The sequence below is a fragment of the Oncorhynchus mykiss genome, chromosome 2, assembly GCF_057628025.1.
Source record: "Oncorhynchus mykiss isolate SJ-2025 chromosome 2, ASM5762802v1, whole genome shotgun sequence".
In the NCBI taxonomy this organism is placed as follows: domain Eukaryota; kingdom Metazoa; phylum Chordata; class Actinopteri; order Salmoniformes; family Salmonidae; genus Oncorhynchus; species Oncorhynchus mykiss.
Window position 1 is genome coordinate 10,417,534 of NC_143023.1, and position 15,990 is coordinate 10,433,523.

At 42.1% G+C, this 15,990-nt stretch overlaps 1 protein-coding gene across 1 annotated transcript; it reads right to left on the bottom strand.

The window, feature by feature from the left end:
* Positions 1–3,163: 3,163 nt before the first annotated feature.
* On the bottom strand, positions 3,164–12,421 carry LOC149984833 (choline transporter-like protein 4). The gene is made up of 14 exons (XM_090185936.1): positions 12,335–12,421; positions 11,870–12,001; positions 11,537–11,588; positions 11,206–11,320; positions 10,926–11,009; positions 9,418–9,530; positions 6,607–6,695; positions 6,185–6,444; positions 5,395–5,489; positions 5,120–5,223; positions 4,900–4,973; positions 4,667–4,737; positions 4,314–4,408; positions 3,164–3,295 (listed from the first exon to the last, which is right to left on the bottom strand). The coding sequence occupies exons 1-14, from the start codon at positions 12,419–12,421 to the stop codon at positions 3,164–3,166; spliced, it is 1,503 nt and encodes a 500-aa protein (XP_090042062.1).
* Between the last annotated feature and the right edge of the window lie 3,569 nt (positions 12,422–15,990).

Below are 15,990 nucleotides of genomic sequence, written 5' to 3' on the forward strand. Positions count from 1 at the left end.
CCTTAATATATTATACCTTACTATACTGTACCTTAACATACCGTAATATATTATACCTTACTATACTGTACCTTACTATACCTTAATATATTATACCTTACTATACTGTACCTTAACATACCGTAATATATTATACCTTACTATACTGTACCTTACTATACCTTAATATATTATACCTTACTATACTGTACCTTACAATACCTTACTATATTGTAACTTACTATATTGTACCTTACCATACCTTAATATATTGTAACTTACTATATTGTAACTTACTATATTGTACCTTACCATACCGTAATATATTATACCTTACTATACTGTACCTTACCATACCTTAATATATTATACCTTACTATACTGTACCTTACCATACCTTAATATATTATACCTTACTATACTGTACCTTACCATACCTTAATATATTATACCTTACTATACTGTACCTTACCATACCGTAATATATTATACCTTACTATACTGTACCTTACCATACCTTAATATATTATACCTTACTATACTGTACCTTACAATACCTTACTATACTGTACCTTACCATACCGTAATATATTATACCTTAGTATACCGTACCTTACCATACCTTAATATATTATACCGTACTATACTGTACCTTACTATACCTTAATATATTATACCTTACTATACTGTACCTTAACATACCTTAATATATTATACCTTACTATACTGTACCTTACTATACCTTAATATATTATACCTTACTATACTGTACCTTACCATACCTTAATATATTATACCTTACTATACTGTACCTTACAATACCTTAATATATTATACCTTACTATACTGTACATTACCATACCTTAATATATTATACCTTACTATACTGTACCTTACCATACCTTAATATATTATACCTTACTATACTGTACCTTACAATACCTTAATATATTATACCTTACTATACTGTACCTTACCATACCGTAATATATTATACCTTACTATACTGTACCTTACAATACCTTACTATACTGTACCTTACCATACCTTAATATATTATACCTTACTATACTGTACCTTACCATACCTTAATATATTATACCTTACTATACTGTACCTTACTATCCTGTACCTTACTATATTGTAACTTACTATCCTGTACCTTACTATACTGTACCTTACTATACTGTACCTTACTATACTGTACCTTACTATACTGTACCTTAATATATTATACCTTACTATACTGTACCTTACTATATTGTCACTTACTATTGTCGTGTCTTTACTATCATTAAATTGAAGACTTATTGTTTTTATTAAAGATTCTCTGTAATTAGTATTACACGATCAACTGATTAATCATGTAACTGTAATTAACTAGGAAGACGGGGCACCAAGGAAATTATTCAGATTACAAAGTTATCATTTCCTAAAATAACTTTTCAGATATTTTATATCTGATCAAATAGTCTTCTGATTAATGAATTATTTATTTTACCTCACGTTAGTCTCATTCCAAACGTCGTAAATTGTTGGTTATCTGCACGAACCCTGTCTTCACTATGAGTCATTCATACATCAATTGTCTTAAATCATTTATTTATTACTAACTAAGTAATTCACAGAAGTGCATAAACAAACAAACAAAGTCAATATGGTTACAAGAAATTATAAGAGAATGTGCCCTAGTGGGCTAAACCGGCATCGCGGCTTGGTGGACAAAACGGGGAGTGGGGTCAGCTGAGAACAATTGAAATGCTTATCCTTTACACATGAACACTCACTCATTCGGGAACAATTGCAATCAATATATATATTTACGCTCAGTGTGTCGTCTTGATCGCTGTTGAAAAGTTTGTTTCTTTTGTAGAATTGTCCGTCTCGCTCTCTCTGTCGAGGTTATAGTGGATAGTTCATGGTGACATTGTTGTAGAATGGATGTTTCGGCAGTTGTCGTTCTTCGCGTTCAATGATACCGAATTCCTAGCTGCAGACTAGTAATTCATATCAAAGACTTGTTCTTATTCTGTCGGTATCGATAGTCTAAGAGTTTAACCACGTGGTATGGTTAAAAGATTCAGCAATGGTCTGCAACCTTTGTACTCCTGTGATTGAGAGAAACATGGTCTGCCTGAGAATTTCTCAAAGTTGGGTTATATAGGGAATTGCAGAAAAGGGGCTGTCCCAGGATGCCTGACCCTAACTGGGCTCAGGGGCGGTCCTCTGATTTAGTTCAACTCAAAAGGGAATTGGAGTTTCCTTCATTAAACAGTCCAAAATCACATTACACAATTTTACAAACAGTATCATACTCACTCATTCATGTTATACAACAATTAGATGTAAACCTCATATCTGAGGCTATTATATAAACAGCATCATGGTAATGTGGCCACACCACCTGCCATGAACTTCCCCAAGTTGTAACAAACGGACCAGTTCGTAGCTGGATTCTTCACCGATCTTTTATACCTTCTCCAGAACGTGTAATTTGTTTGGACCTCAAGTTCTGTGAGGTGGAAGAAATTCCTTTGTTCTCTGTGAAAATTCACTCTGTCTCTTATACAGTGTGACCATGAGGAGAACCTCAGGAATTTATGACCTCTCTCTGACCACAGCAGCCTAGTTGAAGGAGGAGAGGGGGATGGGGCTTGCTATACCCAAAGAGGGCAACGTCATGACACTATATTACACTTTACTATACCTTACTATACTGTATCTTACTATATTATACCTTACTATATTACACCTTAATATATTACACCTTACTATATTATACCTTACTATAATGTACCTTACTATACTGTACCTTACTATACTGTACCTTACTATATTATACCTTACTATATTATACCTTACTATATTATACCTTACTATACCTTACTATATTATACCTTACTCTACCTTACTATATTATACCTTACTCTACCTTACTCTACTGTACCTTACCATACTGTACCTTACTATATTACACCTTACTGTACCTTACTATATTATACCTTACTATATTATACCTTACTATATTATACCTTACTATACCTTATTATATTATACCTTACTATACCTTACTATATTATACCTTACTCTTCCTTACACTTCTGTACCACAAGACTACCTTACCCTGTTAGAGTTATAGTGGTGTAGGTATTGGAGGGTTAGGTGGTGTTGTGGTGTTGGAGGGTTAGGTGGTGTTGTGCTGTTGGAGAGTTAGATGGTGTTGGTACTCACAGAAGCAGAGAAACAGGGTGTCAACACACATGCTGTAGACACTGAAGAAGCCCTGAGCGATGAGGTAGGCTCCGGCCATCACTGTCTGCAGAGCAACATTACGACAACATAGCTGCATGAGTTCTAACAGCACCAATCAATACACTGCTGACAATACATACAGTAAATGTAACTTTAAAAATACACGGCAGTTAGCAACACAGGCTACCGCGTTAATAGTCTCATATCCGCCTCCGCAGTGGCGCAGTGGTCTAAGGCACTGCATCGCAGTGCTAGCTGTGCTGCTAGCTGTGCCACTACAGATTCTGGGTTTGAGTCCAGGATCTGTTGCCGCTGGCCACGACTGGGAGCCCCATGGGGTGGTCACAATTGTCCCAGTGTCGTACGGACTAGGGGAGGGTTTGGCAGGGAGGGATGTCCTTGTTCTATCGTGCACTAGTGACTTGTGTGGCGTGTTGGGCGCAATGCACGCTGACACGGTTGCCAGGTGTACTGTGTTTCCTCCGACACATTGGTGCGGCTGGCTTCTGGGTTGGATGAGCGCTGTGTCAAGAAGCAGTGCGGCTTGCTTGGGTTGTGTTTCGAAGGACGCAGGGCTCTTGACCTTCGCCTTTCCTGAGTCCGTACGGGAGTTGCAGCAATGAGACAAGACTAACTACCAAATGGATACCACGAAATTGGGGAGAAAAGGGGCTAAAAAATAAATAATAATCTCATATCAAAGGAGGTTCTACTAAGTTCAACAGTGAAAGAAACTAAATGAAAATCAGCCATTTTAATGATCTCATTTCTAAATCCATTTCAAACCTGCATACATCATCTAATACAGGGTTTCCCTTACTTGGTCCTCGGGACCCCGAGGAGTTCACGTTTTGGTTTTTGACCTAGCATTACACAGCTGATTCAAATGATCAACTAATCATCAAGCTTTAATCATTTGAATCAGCTGTGTGGTGTTCGGGTAAAAAACTAAACTTGCACCCCTAGGGGTCCCGAGGACCGAGTTTGGAAAACGCTGGTCTAATGTGTTCATCGAAGATAGAATGTCAATGAAGAACTGTGAGTGTTGAGTGTTTGGTAACAACACTGTTGCATGGACGTACCAGGATGGGAACCCAGTAATAGTTGAGCATCTCGGCCTGGAACGTGTCGCCAGGCAGGCGGATTTGTCCAGAGAAGAAGAAGAAAGCCAACACACCTGATAAAACAGAGACAGGTCAGCCATTAGATCATTATATTAGTCATACTTCCTTAGTGAAGGAAAACAATATGCTGATAATAAACACAACCACTGAAGATAAAATGGCCAACACAATAGTTATCAGGAGTGATAGTAACAAGTTAGGCATGACAAGGACTGGCAAGTAAAGAAATGTTGGCAGAAACAGACTGGATTTCAGTCTGCTATTCATACTTAAAGTTCAAACAAATGTGAGTTCAGGTAAACTTCTCTTACCAACTATTGCCACCACTAGTAGTTTGCCAAAGAATATGAGCATGTCTGTCACTCTGTCCAGTAGCACCACCCTGTGGCCAACGAGAGGATGACACATTAAAGAATATTGACAACCTGGAAGCATCTTACATAGAAACCAATATCAATGTCTTTGACTATATTGGAAGTAAAGGAAAAATACAAATAAAAGAGAGAGAGCAGAAGATCGACCAATCAAATAAACCCAGTCTTACCGTCCGATGTGCCTCATCAACAGACTGTATGCATTTTTGGCTGACACACAGAAGCTCTCCCCGTAGATGGCGATCTATCAGTCATTCAGAATGATGCATTACTGACATTACTGACGAGGATGAACTGCATGTTCCTACACCAAGAATAAATGACCAACTGAGCTAGAAGAGGTGCATGGATGCTAATGGCTGCTAAAAGGAATGCCAGACAGTGACTGACCATGATATAAGCGTTCCTGTTGAGGATCTTCAGGAAGTATTCCAGACACCAGAAGCAGCATCTGAGACAGTTAAACAGGAACCGACCACAGGCACTCTGAGAACCTGGAGACACATCACAACATGGGATTCCCTTTAGTCAATGACTGGGGAATCATACAGTCACATCAATAGGATGCTCCCTTTAGTCAATGACTCATAAAACCACGTCTATTTGTGCATACTGTGTGTGTGTGTGTGTGTGTGGTGTGTGTGTGTGTGTGTGTGTGGCCTTACCCCTGGTCTTATGGTTCAGGTACTCCAGCACCAACCTGACTAGCTGGAAGCAGGTGAGGAGGAGGGCTCCAAATGCCAGAGAGCCCACGTGGTACCTTCCAGGAAGGGAAGAAATAAACACATTTCATAATGAACTCCATATGAACACACGAGCAGAACCCAACGTCTGCTACTGAAATACACCACATTAGACGCAGTCTAAAAAGATATGACATCAAATATCTCTTCACACTGACCCATCATTATGCTTAGCTTATCTACTACAACTAGTGCCCTCATATTCAAGATACAGGTAGGTAAGCTTTGTGGTATTTTGGTATTTTATTAGGATCTCCATTAGCTGTTGCAAAAGCAGCAGCTACTCTCCCTGGGATCCACACAAAACATGACATAATACAGAATGACATAATACAGAACATCAACAGACAAGAACAGCTCAAAGGCAGAACTACATACATAAAAAAAGGCACATGTAGCCTACATATCAGTAGATACACACAAACTATCTAGGTCAAGTAGGGGAGAGGCGTTGTGCTGTGAGGTGTTGCTTTATCTGTTTTTTGGAACCAAGTTTGCTGTTTATTTGAGCAATATGAGATGGAAGGAAGTTCCATGCAATAAGGGCTCTATATAATACCTTACGCTTTCTTGAATTTGTTCTGGATTTTGGGACTGTGAAAAGACCCCTGGTAGCATGTCCGATGGGATAAGTGTGTGTGTCAGAGCTGTCTGGCTTAAGGCACAATCCTATGTCCCCCCCCACAGAAACCCTTAGTCCCTCATGTCTTACTGTAGAGTGCGTATGAAGCACTGGGACAGGGCGAAGGGTGAGATTTCTGCAGGCTTGCTGAAGGCCCAGTAGTATGAAGCAAAGGTCCCAGCCAGGGTACATTGGCCCAGGGCGATGACAAAGTTCACACACCACAGGAAGGCAAAGATGTTGAAGACCTGCAGGTAAACCAGGTTCTGCTGGAACAGGCCTGTGTCATCGTACCTGAAGAAGATGCAGCGCACCGACGGGCAGTATGGGTAGGCCGAGGAGTTGAACGTCTGGGTAGGGAGAGGAGAGGACAGGGGAGGAGGAGAGAAATATGAGACAAGTGGGAGGCAGTGTTTCCCCTAGTTTACCTCATTTCAAGGTGGGTTGCAAACATGAGGTTCTGACATCAGAATCATTTGTCAATTGAAACCAATAGAAGCGAAGCCATCTACCTGTGGCTTGCAGGTCTCAGAGCCGTTGATGAGACTACACTTATCTACAGAGGGGTCGCTAAGAGACACCACTCTGTAGAGAGGGGCCCCTGATGTGACCAAGTATCTGTGGGGAGCCTCAAGTCAAGGACCCAACCAAACTAAAGGCAAAAACCAGTGGTTGGAAACAAAATGATTTTCCAATCATTTCGTTCTGAACAGAACCATAATTTTTTTTGTTTCCGTTCCACTGTTCCGACCAGGAAACAAAAGTTATGAATCGGTTCGAAGTCATTGTTTCTATCGTTCCTTTCTCTTCCTTTTTAAACCTCTGAAATGTTTTTTTTTACCTTTAGCTCGACTTTACCAATCAGTGTGGATAGAGCAGCTTGCTATGGAGTGGGCAAACTATGCAGTAGACTATACTTCAAAGGGGGAGGGGCTACAGTAGACTATACTTCGAAGGGGGAGGGGCTACAGTAGACTATACTTCGAAGGGGGAGGGGCTACAGTAGACTATACTTCGAAGGGGGAGGGGCTACAGTAGACTATACTTCGAAGGGGGAGGGGCTACAGTAGACTATAATTTGAAGGGGGAGGGGCTACAGTAGACTATACTTCGAAGGGGGAGGGGTTACAGTAGACTATACTTTGAAGGGAGAGGGGCTACAGTAGACTATACTTTGAAGGGGGAGTGGCTACAGTAGACTATACTTCGAAGGGGGGGCTACAGTAGACTATACCCCAAAGGGGGAGGGGCTACAGCAGACTATACTTTGGGGGGGAGGGGCTACAGTAGACTATACTCCGGTTGGGGAGGGGTTACAGTAGACTATACTTCGGGGGGGGGGGGGGAAGGGGGGGGGGGGGGGGGTTACAGTAGACTATACTCCGGATGGGGAGGGGTTACAGTAGACTATACTCTAGATGGGGAGGGGTTACAGTAGACTATACTCCATTAGACTATACTTCGGGGGGGAGGGGCTACAGTAGACTATGCTCTGGATGGGGAGGGGTTACAGTAGACTATATCTTGGAGGGGGAGGGGCTACAGTAGACTATACTCCGGATGGGGAGGGGTTACATTAGACTATACTTCGGAGGGGGAGGGGCTACAGTAGACTATACTCCGGATGGGGAGGGGTTACAGTAGACTATATCTTGGAGGGGGAGGGGCTACAGTAGACTATACTCCGGATGTGGGGGGGGGGGGGGGTTACAGTAGACTATATTTTGGAGGGGGAGGGGCTACAGTAGACTATACTCTGGATGGGGAGGGGTTACAGTAGACTATATCTTGGAGGGGGAGGGGCTACAGTAGACTATACTCCGGATGGGGAGGGGTTACATTAGACTATACTTCGGAGGGGGAGGGGTTACAGTAGACTATACTCCGGATGGGGGGGGTTACAGTAGAATAACGGTTCTGTTCCAGAACAGTATAGATCACTTTCGTTCCCGATTCTCTCTCTGTTCCTCTAAAAATGTTGTTCTTTTCTCGTTTTCTGTTCTGTTCCAACCACTGGCTAAAACACACATGACAAAATAAGCAGTGAAAATAACCAGTTAGCTTATGCATTAGAAAGCATTGGAAATGGAAACCCCATGTATGATGGGTCAAAGGATACAGGGAGGTCATTCCCCAGTAGGCCACACACACCACCAGCAGAACAAAGGTAAACAGAGGGTAGAGCAGGGTGGACATCAGGTAACCCACCACCCTGCCGACAGAACACACACATTACACATCCTTTCATACAGGATAAAACACTAATAAATACAATGAATCAAATCTGAGGCCATGTCTGACCTGCTGGACTCCTCCATGAGAGCAACAGCAACAGAGAGTCTCCTCCTGAGACAACTAAGCACCAGAATCAAAATGGACTCCCACACGCACAGGATGATCACTGAGGAAAGAAAGAAATAGTGTTTTTTATTGAGCTGGCCAGGTTTCCCTTGTAAAAGAGGTCCTCTGACCTCAATGGGACTTCCTGGATAAAAAATGTTAAATTAAATAGAAATATATGCCAATCTTTGGACACAGGAGGCTGGTGGCACCTTCATTTGGGAGGATGGGCTTGTGGTAATGGATGGAGCGGAATGAGTGGAATGGTATCAAATACATCAAACACACGGTTTCGCTTCGTTCCAGATACTATTATGAGCTGTCCTCCCCTCAGCAGCCTCCACTGATATAACCCATAGACAGTACATAATGATCAAACTCACAGAAAGCAAGCCAGGTCTCTTTGACTTGAAGGTAGACTGAGATATTTGTATTGAAGCTTAGATCACCGAACTTCAGTTTAGAAGTGCTGAAATGGTAGTATTCTGAGTAGCAGTGCCATATTCCTGGGGAGGAGAAGAACCCATTATGCAAATTCTGTCATAATTCTAGATTTAACAGAAAACCAGATAAGGCTAGCATGTGAGTATAAAATAGTGATTGCTAGATACAAAAGATTGGAAAGTCAAAATAGTAAGAAAAGCATGTTGACCCTTGTCTTTCTTGTCTGCAGGCAGACAGACAGACAGACAGACAGACAGACAGACAGACAGACAGACAGGCAGACAGACAGACAGACAGACAGACAGACAGACAGACAGACAGACAGACAGACAGACAGACAGACAGACAGACAGACAGACAGACAGACAGGCAGGCAGACAGGCAGACAGACAGACAGACAGACAGACAGACAGACAGACAGACAGACAGACAGGCAGGCAGACACACACACACACAGACACCACCACCACTTTATCCCTACATATGATCCACATAATCTAGTCCAGGCCAGGCTGCAGGGCTATATGAGCCAGACTTACCGTAGCCTCCCACCACCAGAAGTCCCACCATGAGAATCCAGACCAGGACAATGGCCAGGTACCTCAGCAGCAACAGGAACACCACACTGACTAGCAGAGCCAGCGTCAGACCACTGCAAACACAGCACGCAGCAAACTGTTGGAGAGCAGCTGAGGCATGGTATGGGCATGCTAAACACTCTGACTGACTGGCATTAGTGTTGGTTGGTTGACAAGCAACTGTCCAGAGCAACCACCAGACCACTGCAAACAACTAGACATCCAATGTCTATACTGACATACCACTTCTAATAGATGGTCAACACATTGCTTCATACTAAGTGGTAGGATAGTGTGGATATTGGAACAGAGACAGCTCAGGCATGGTATAGACATACAGTGTAAAACACCAGTGGACTAGTTGGTGCTGGTAGACTGACAAGATTTACTGTTGGTTGGTTTACTAGCGTTAGTACCGGTTGGCTGTTGGCGGTTGGCGCGGCTGGTAGCCTAGCGGTTAAGAGCCGACTAGGGGAAAATCTGCCGCTGTTCCCTTGAGCATGACACGTAACCCTAATTGCTCCTGTAAGTCACTCTGTTTTTTTAAATCAGATTTTACTGCTTGTGTGAGTTCCTTGATGTGGAATAGAGTTCCATGTAACCATGGCTCTATGTAGTACTATGGCTCTATGTAGTACTATGGCTCTATGTAGTACCATGGCTCTACGTAGTACCATGGCTCTATGTAGTACTATGGCTCTATGTAGTACTATGGCTCTATGTAGTACCATGGCTCTACGTAGTACCATGGCTCTATGTAGTACCATGGCTCTATGCAGTACCATGGCTCTATGTAGTACTATGGCTCTATGTAGTACCATGGCTCTATGTAGTACCATGGCTCTATGTAGTATCATGGTGCTATGTAGTACCATGGCTCTATGTAGTACCATGGCTCTATGTAGTACCATGGCTCTATGTAGTATCATGGCTCTATGTAGTACCATGGCTCTATGTAGTACTATGGCTCTATGTAGTACCATGGCTCTATGTAGTACTATGGCTCTATGTAGTACCATGGCTCTATGTAGTATCATGGCTCTATGTAGTACCATGGCTCTATGTAGTATCATGGCTCTATGTAGTATCATGGCTCTATGTAGTATCATGGCTCTACGTAGTACTATGGCTCTACGTAGTACCATGGCTCTATGTAGTACTATGGCTCTATGTAGTGCCATGGCGCTATGTAGTACTATGGCTCTATGTAGTACCATGGCTCTATGTAGTACCATGGCTCTATGTAGTATCATGGCTCTATGTAGTACCATGGCTCTATGTAGTACCATGGCTCTATGTTGTATCATGGCTCTATGTAGTACCATGGCTCTATGTAGTATCATGGCTCTATGTAGTACCATGGCTCTATGTAGTACTATGGCTCTATGTAGTATCATGACTCTATGTAGTATCATGGCTCTATGTGGTACTATGTACCCACTGTGAGATAGTTGGAAGCTCAGACTTACAGTAAGATCCAGTACCAGGAGGAGGCAAAGTCCTCAAAGACCCTCACTCCTATGGCCTTTCTGTTGAAGCCTGATATCAGTGAGCTGGAATAATGGAAAGATATAGTAGGTTAGGAGACAGTGATGATCTGTTTAGCTACACATATTCTGTGTCCCAAATGGCACCTTATTCCCTATGGGTTCTGGTCAAAAATAGTGCACTACAAAAGGAAAAGAGTGCCCTTTGGGACAGGCGTATAGTATCTACAGGAGAATATTGGTTCATTGGATGAATGATAACCCCATGGCGCTTCTGATGCTGTTGACTGTCTCGTTGACGGAGGCCATTCCGGGCAGAGTGAAGTTGGAAGGAGCACTTTTGAGAGCATGTAGACTGGGCAAACACCTCCCCAGAGCTGTAGTGATTCAAACGACAACATACGGACGAGTAGAGTGAGGAAAAGGTTCAGAGTGGATTCACCTCAGTTTCCTGCTGTTTCACTTCATCCTCTGTACAATGATTATGTAGACATCCTTTTTATTTTATTGAACTATTATTTAATGTACACATTAACAGTCCTGTCAGTAGATGTGAGGATGGATGCCATGTTAAACTACTTCACCTGATTTACTTGGAACAAGGAAGGACGGACAAAGTTCTGCATCAAGGATCTCTTGGACAGTCTGAAAGAGAGAGTACAGGACCAAACATGACTAGAAGGATGGCCAATATACAGAAGCACTGTATTAACAGACGCAATCATGTAGAAACTACATCTGTTTCTAATCAATGCCTGAAATTAAAATGTTTTCCAATCAACCAAACCCTTTAACTCAGAATGAAACACAGACATAAGCTACACTGTAATGTAGCTATGCTTGACAGAATGCTTGGGACTAATGGTCCCACACACCCAGTTCCAGTCTCTATAAGCACATTGATAACAGTGTAAAATGCCCTGTACCCAGGTGGTGGTAGTCAGGTTGAGGCTGTGGTCACAGTACTGCTGATGGAAGAAGTCTTTGGGATTGGCGTCGGGGTCATAGGCAGCAGCAGACAGCATCCAGAAGTGAGACGGACACTTAGGGACACACACCTGCAGAGGAAGGGACAGAGAGATGGGAGGGACCAGACATTAGTGTACGGCAAACCTTGATTTCCCGCAGTCTCACATTTGACGTATCACAGGTAACGAAAGTGTGAGTGAAACCATCAAGAGAGAGAGTGAGTCAAATCTCAAATGAAACCCTATTCCCCAAATGATGTGGCCCCATACTGTTGACTATTACATGAAGTGGTATGTGTCCTAAGCTACATGTTGTACCCTATGCAGTATGTCCTATCTGTTACGTCATATGTCCTATGTGACTCTGGTCAAACGGACGGGGACAGGTAGGATGTGATCGTACAGATACAGTTTGAGTCTGACCTGTGTGGTGGGACACTGTGTGCCTCCGAGCGCTGCTGCCATCACCTTGGTGGTCGTGGCACACTTCAGTATGTCCACATAGATCATCCTGGGCTGGTCTCTGGCAAGACAGAGTTAAAAACAAAGACTGAGTTGTCTCAACTTGATCTCTTTCAGACACTCAGTGAGTTAGCATACTGCACATCCAGGCCACTGTTCCAGCATCCTGACAGACACCCTATATCCCTTTAGAGTGCACCACCTTATAGGTCTGTTTAGGACTCAGCCATGATTTCTGATGCTTGGCCTGTAGCTAGGTACTAATACAGTAACATAGGACCAATAACTAGGTAGACATACAGTAACATAGGACCTATAACTAGGTAGACATACAGTAACATAGGACCTATAACTAGGTAGACATACAGTAACATAGGACCTATAACTAGGTAGACATACAGTAACATAGGACCTATAACTAGGTAGACATATAGTAACATAGGAACTATAACTAGGTAGACATACAGTAACATAGGACCTATAACTAGGTAGACATATAGTAACATAGGAACTATAACTAGGTAGACATACAGTAACATAGGACCTATAACTAGGTAGACATAACATAGGACCTATAACTAGGTAGACATACAGTAACATAGGACCTATAACTAGGTAGACATACAGTACCATAGGACCTATAACTAGGTAGACATACAGTAACATAGGACCTATAACTAGGTAGACATATAGTAACATAGGAACTATAACTAGGTAGACATACAGTAACATAGGACCTATAACTAGGTAGACATATAGTAACATAGGACCTATAACTAGGTAGACATACAGTAACATAGGACCTATAACTAGGTAGACATACAGTAACATAGGACCTATAACTAGGTAGACATACAGTAACATAGGACCTATAACTAGGTAGACATAACATAGGACCTATAACTAGGTAGACATACAGTAACATAGGACCTATAACTAGGTAGACATACAGTAACATAGGACCTATAACTAGGTAGACATAACATAGGAACTATAACTAGGTAGACATACAGTAACATAGGACCTATAACTAGGTAGACATACAGTAATATAGGACCTATAACTAGGTAGACATAACATAGGACCTATAACTAGGTAGACATACAGTAATATAGGACCTATAACTAGGTAGACATACAGTAACATAGGACCTATAACTAGGTAGACATAACATAGGACCTATAACTAGGTAGACATAACATAGGACCTATAACTAGGTAGACATACAGTAACATAGGACCTATAACTAGGTAGACATACAGTAACATAGGACCTATAACTAGGTAGACATACAGTAATATAGGACCTATAACTAGGTAGACATACAGTAACATAGGACCTATAACTAGGTAGACATATAGTAACATAGGAACAATAACTAGGTAGACATATAGTAACATAGGACCTATAACTAGGTAGACATACAGTAACATAGGACCTATAACTAGGTAGACATAACATAGGACCTATAACTAGGTAGACATACAGTAACATAGGAACCAAAACTAGGTAGACATACAGTAACATAGGACCTATAACTAGGTAGACATATAGTAACATAGGACCTATAACTAGGTAGACATAACATAGGACCTATAACTAGGTAGACATATAGTAACATAGGAACCAAAACTAGGTAGACATACAGTAATCACCTATTCATTCCCACTCCACAGAACATTCCGGTGGAGTTCCTGGGGAAGAGAACATGGCGAGGGTCTCCAAACAACCAGGCTGATGGAGGGAGAGAGAAAGAACCAGAGGAAATCATATCACACACTTCCATGACAGGGGTTTAATTTCAGAGTGGTTCGGTCGATGTAGCTAGGCCTACTGTGCTGTACACTAACAGATGGCCGAACAGTATACAGGGGAATCATCTCTCTCATTGTCATGTTGACATTGACAATCAGATACTGACTTTTTAGATGAGCAAGGGATAAAACAGATATCATATGATGACAGTCATGCCATCTTCAAACGATGATGAAGACTTCCCTACCCAGAACTCCCATGACCATGTAACCAGCTATGACAGCCAAGAACAGTATGCAGCAGATCAGATCTGTGCAGCTCCTGAAATGACACAAAGAAATGAAATCAGCTGATTCATATGCTTGAACAAGGTGGACTTAATCCACATGACAGCTAGCTAGCATGTCCGCTTTCAAAAGAGTTGTACACAAATCTAAGATGTAATGTGAGCATGATTTTGTATGTGTGCTTCTGCATATGCTGTGATTTTAGCAGTGCATTTAAAAAGATCTATGCTAGAAAAAAATACAAATGGTATGTATATGTCCCAACTTTCAACCTATACAGACCCTGGATAAAGGTACTGCCCTAGTGTAGGGAATAGGTTGCTATTTGGGACGCAAACCATAAATAGTCCAAATGGAAATCGAGATTGAATGAAGGAAAACAACCAATGATGAGTCTGCACAAACCTCTTTCGTACTGGTCCACTGAAGAATGGATCATAGGGAGCGACATAGCCTGAAATGAAAGAGAACAGATTCAGCACACAGGGTTCTTTCGGACGGAAAATTGGTCAAAGGACTTTTACTTTTGCAGCAGTTTTCACTGTTGATGTAGGTCTACTGTAACTGCAAAAACGAGAAGGCCAACAACATTGGCTTTGGTTTGACAAAAGAATTTCAAATATTGACAGGGGTGTAAAGTACTTAAGTAAAAATACTAGAAAGTACTTCTTACGTCGTTTTTTGGGGTATCTGCACTTTATGTTACTATTTATATTTTTGAAAACTTGTACTTTTACTTCCCTACATTACTCAAGAAAATAATGTACTTTTACTTCCCTACATTACTCAAGAAAATAATGTACTTTTAACACCATACATTTCCCCTGACACCCAAAAGTACTCGTTACATTTTGAATGATTAGTAGCACAGAAAATGGTCCAATTCAAGCACTTATCAAGAGAACATCCCTGGTCATCCCTACTGCCTCTGATCTGGGAGACTCACTAAACAGAGAACATCCCTGGTCATCCCTACTGCCTCTGATCTGGGGGACTCACTAAACAGAGACCATCCCTGGTCATCCCTACTGCCTCTGATCTGGGGGACTCACTAAACAGAGAACATCCCTGGTCATCCCTACTGCCTCTGATCTGGGGGACTCACTAAACAGAGAACATCCCTGGTCATCCCTACTGCCTCTGATCTGATGGACTCACTAAACAGAGAACATCCCTGGTCATCCCTACTGCCTCTGATCTGGGGGACTCACTAAACAGAGAACATCCCTGGTCATCCCTACTGCCTCTGATCTGGAGGACTCACTAAACAGAGAACATCCCTGGTCATCCCTACTGCCTCTGATCTGGGGGACTCACTAAACAGAGAACATCCCTGGTCATCCCTACTGCCTCTGATCTGGGGGACTCACTAAACAGAGAACATCCCTGGTCATCCCTACTGCCTCTGATCTGGGGGACTCACTAAACAGAGAACATCCCTGGTCATCCCTACTGCCTCTGATCTGATGGACTCACTAAACAGAGAACATCCCTGGTCATCCTACTGCCTCTGATCTGGGGGACTCACTAAACAGAGAACATCCCTGGTCATCCTACTGCCTCTGATCTGATGGA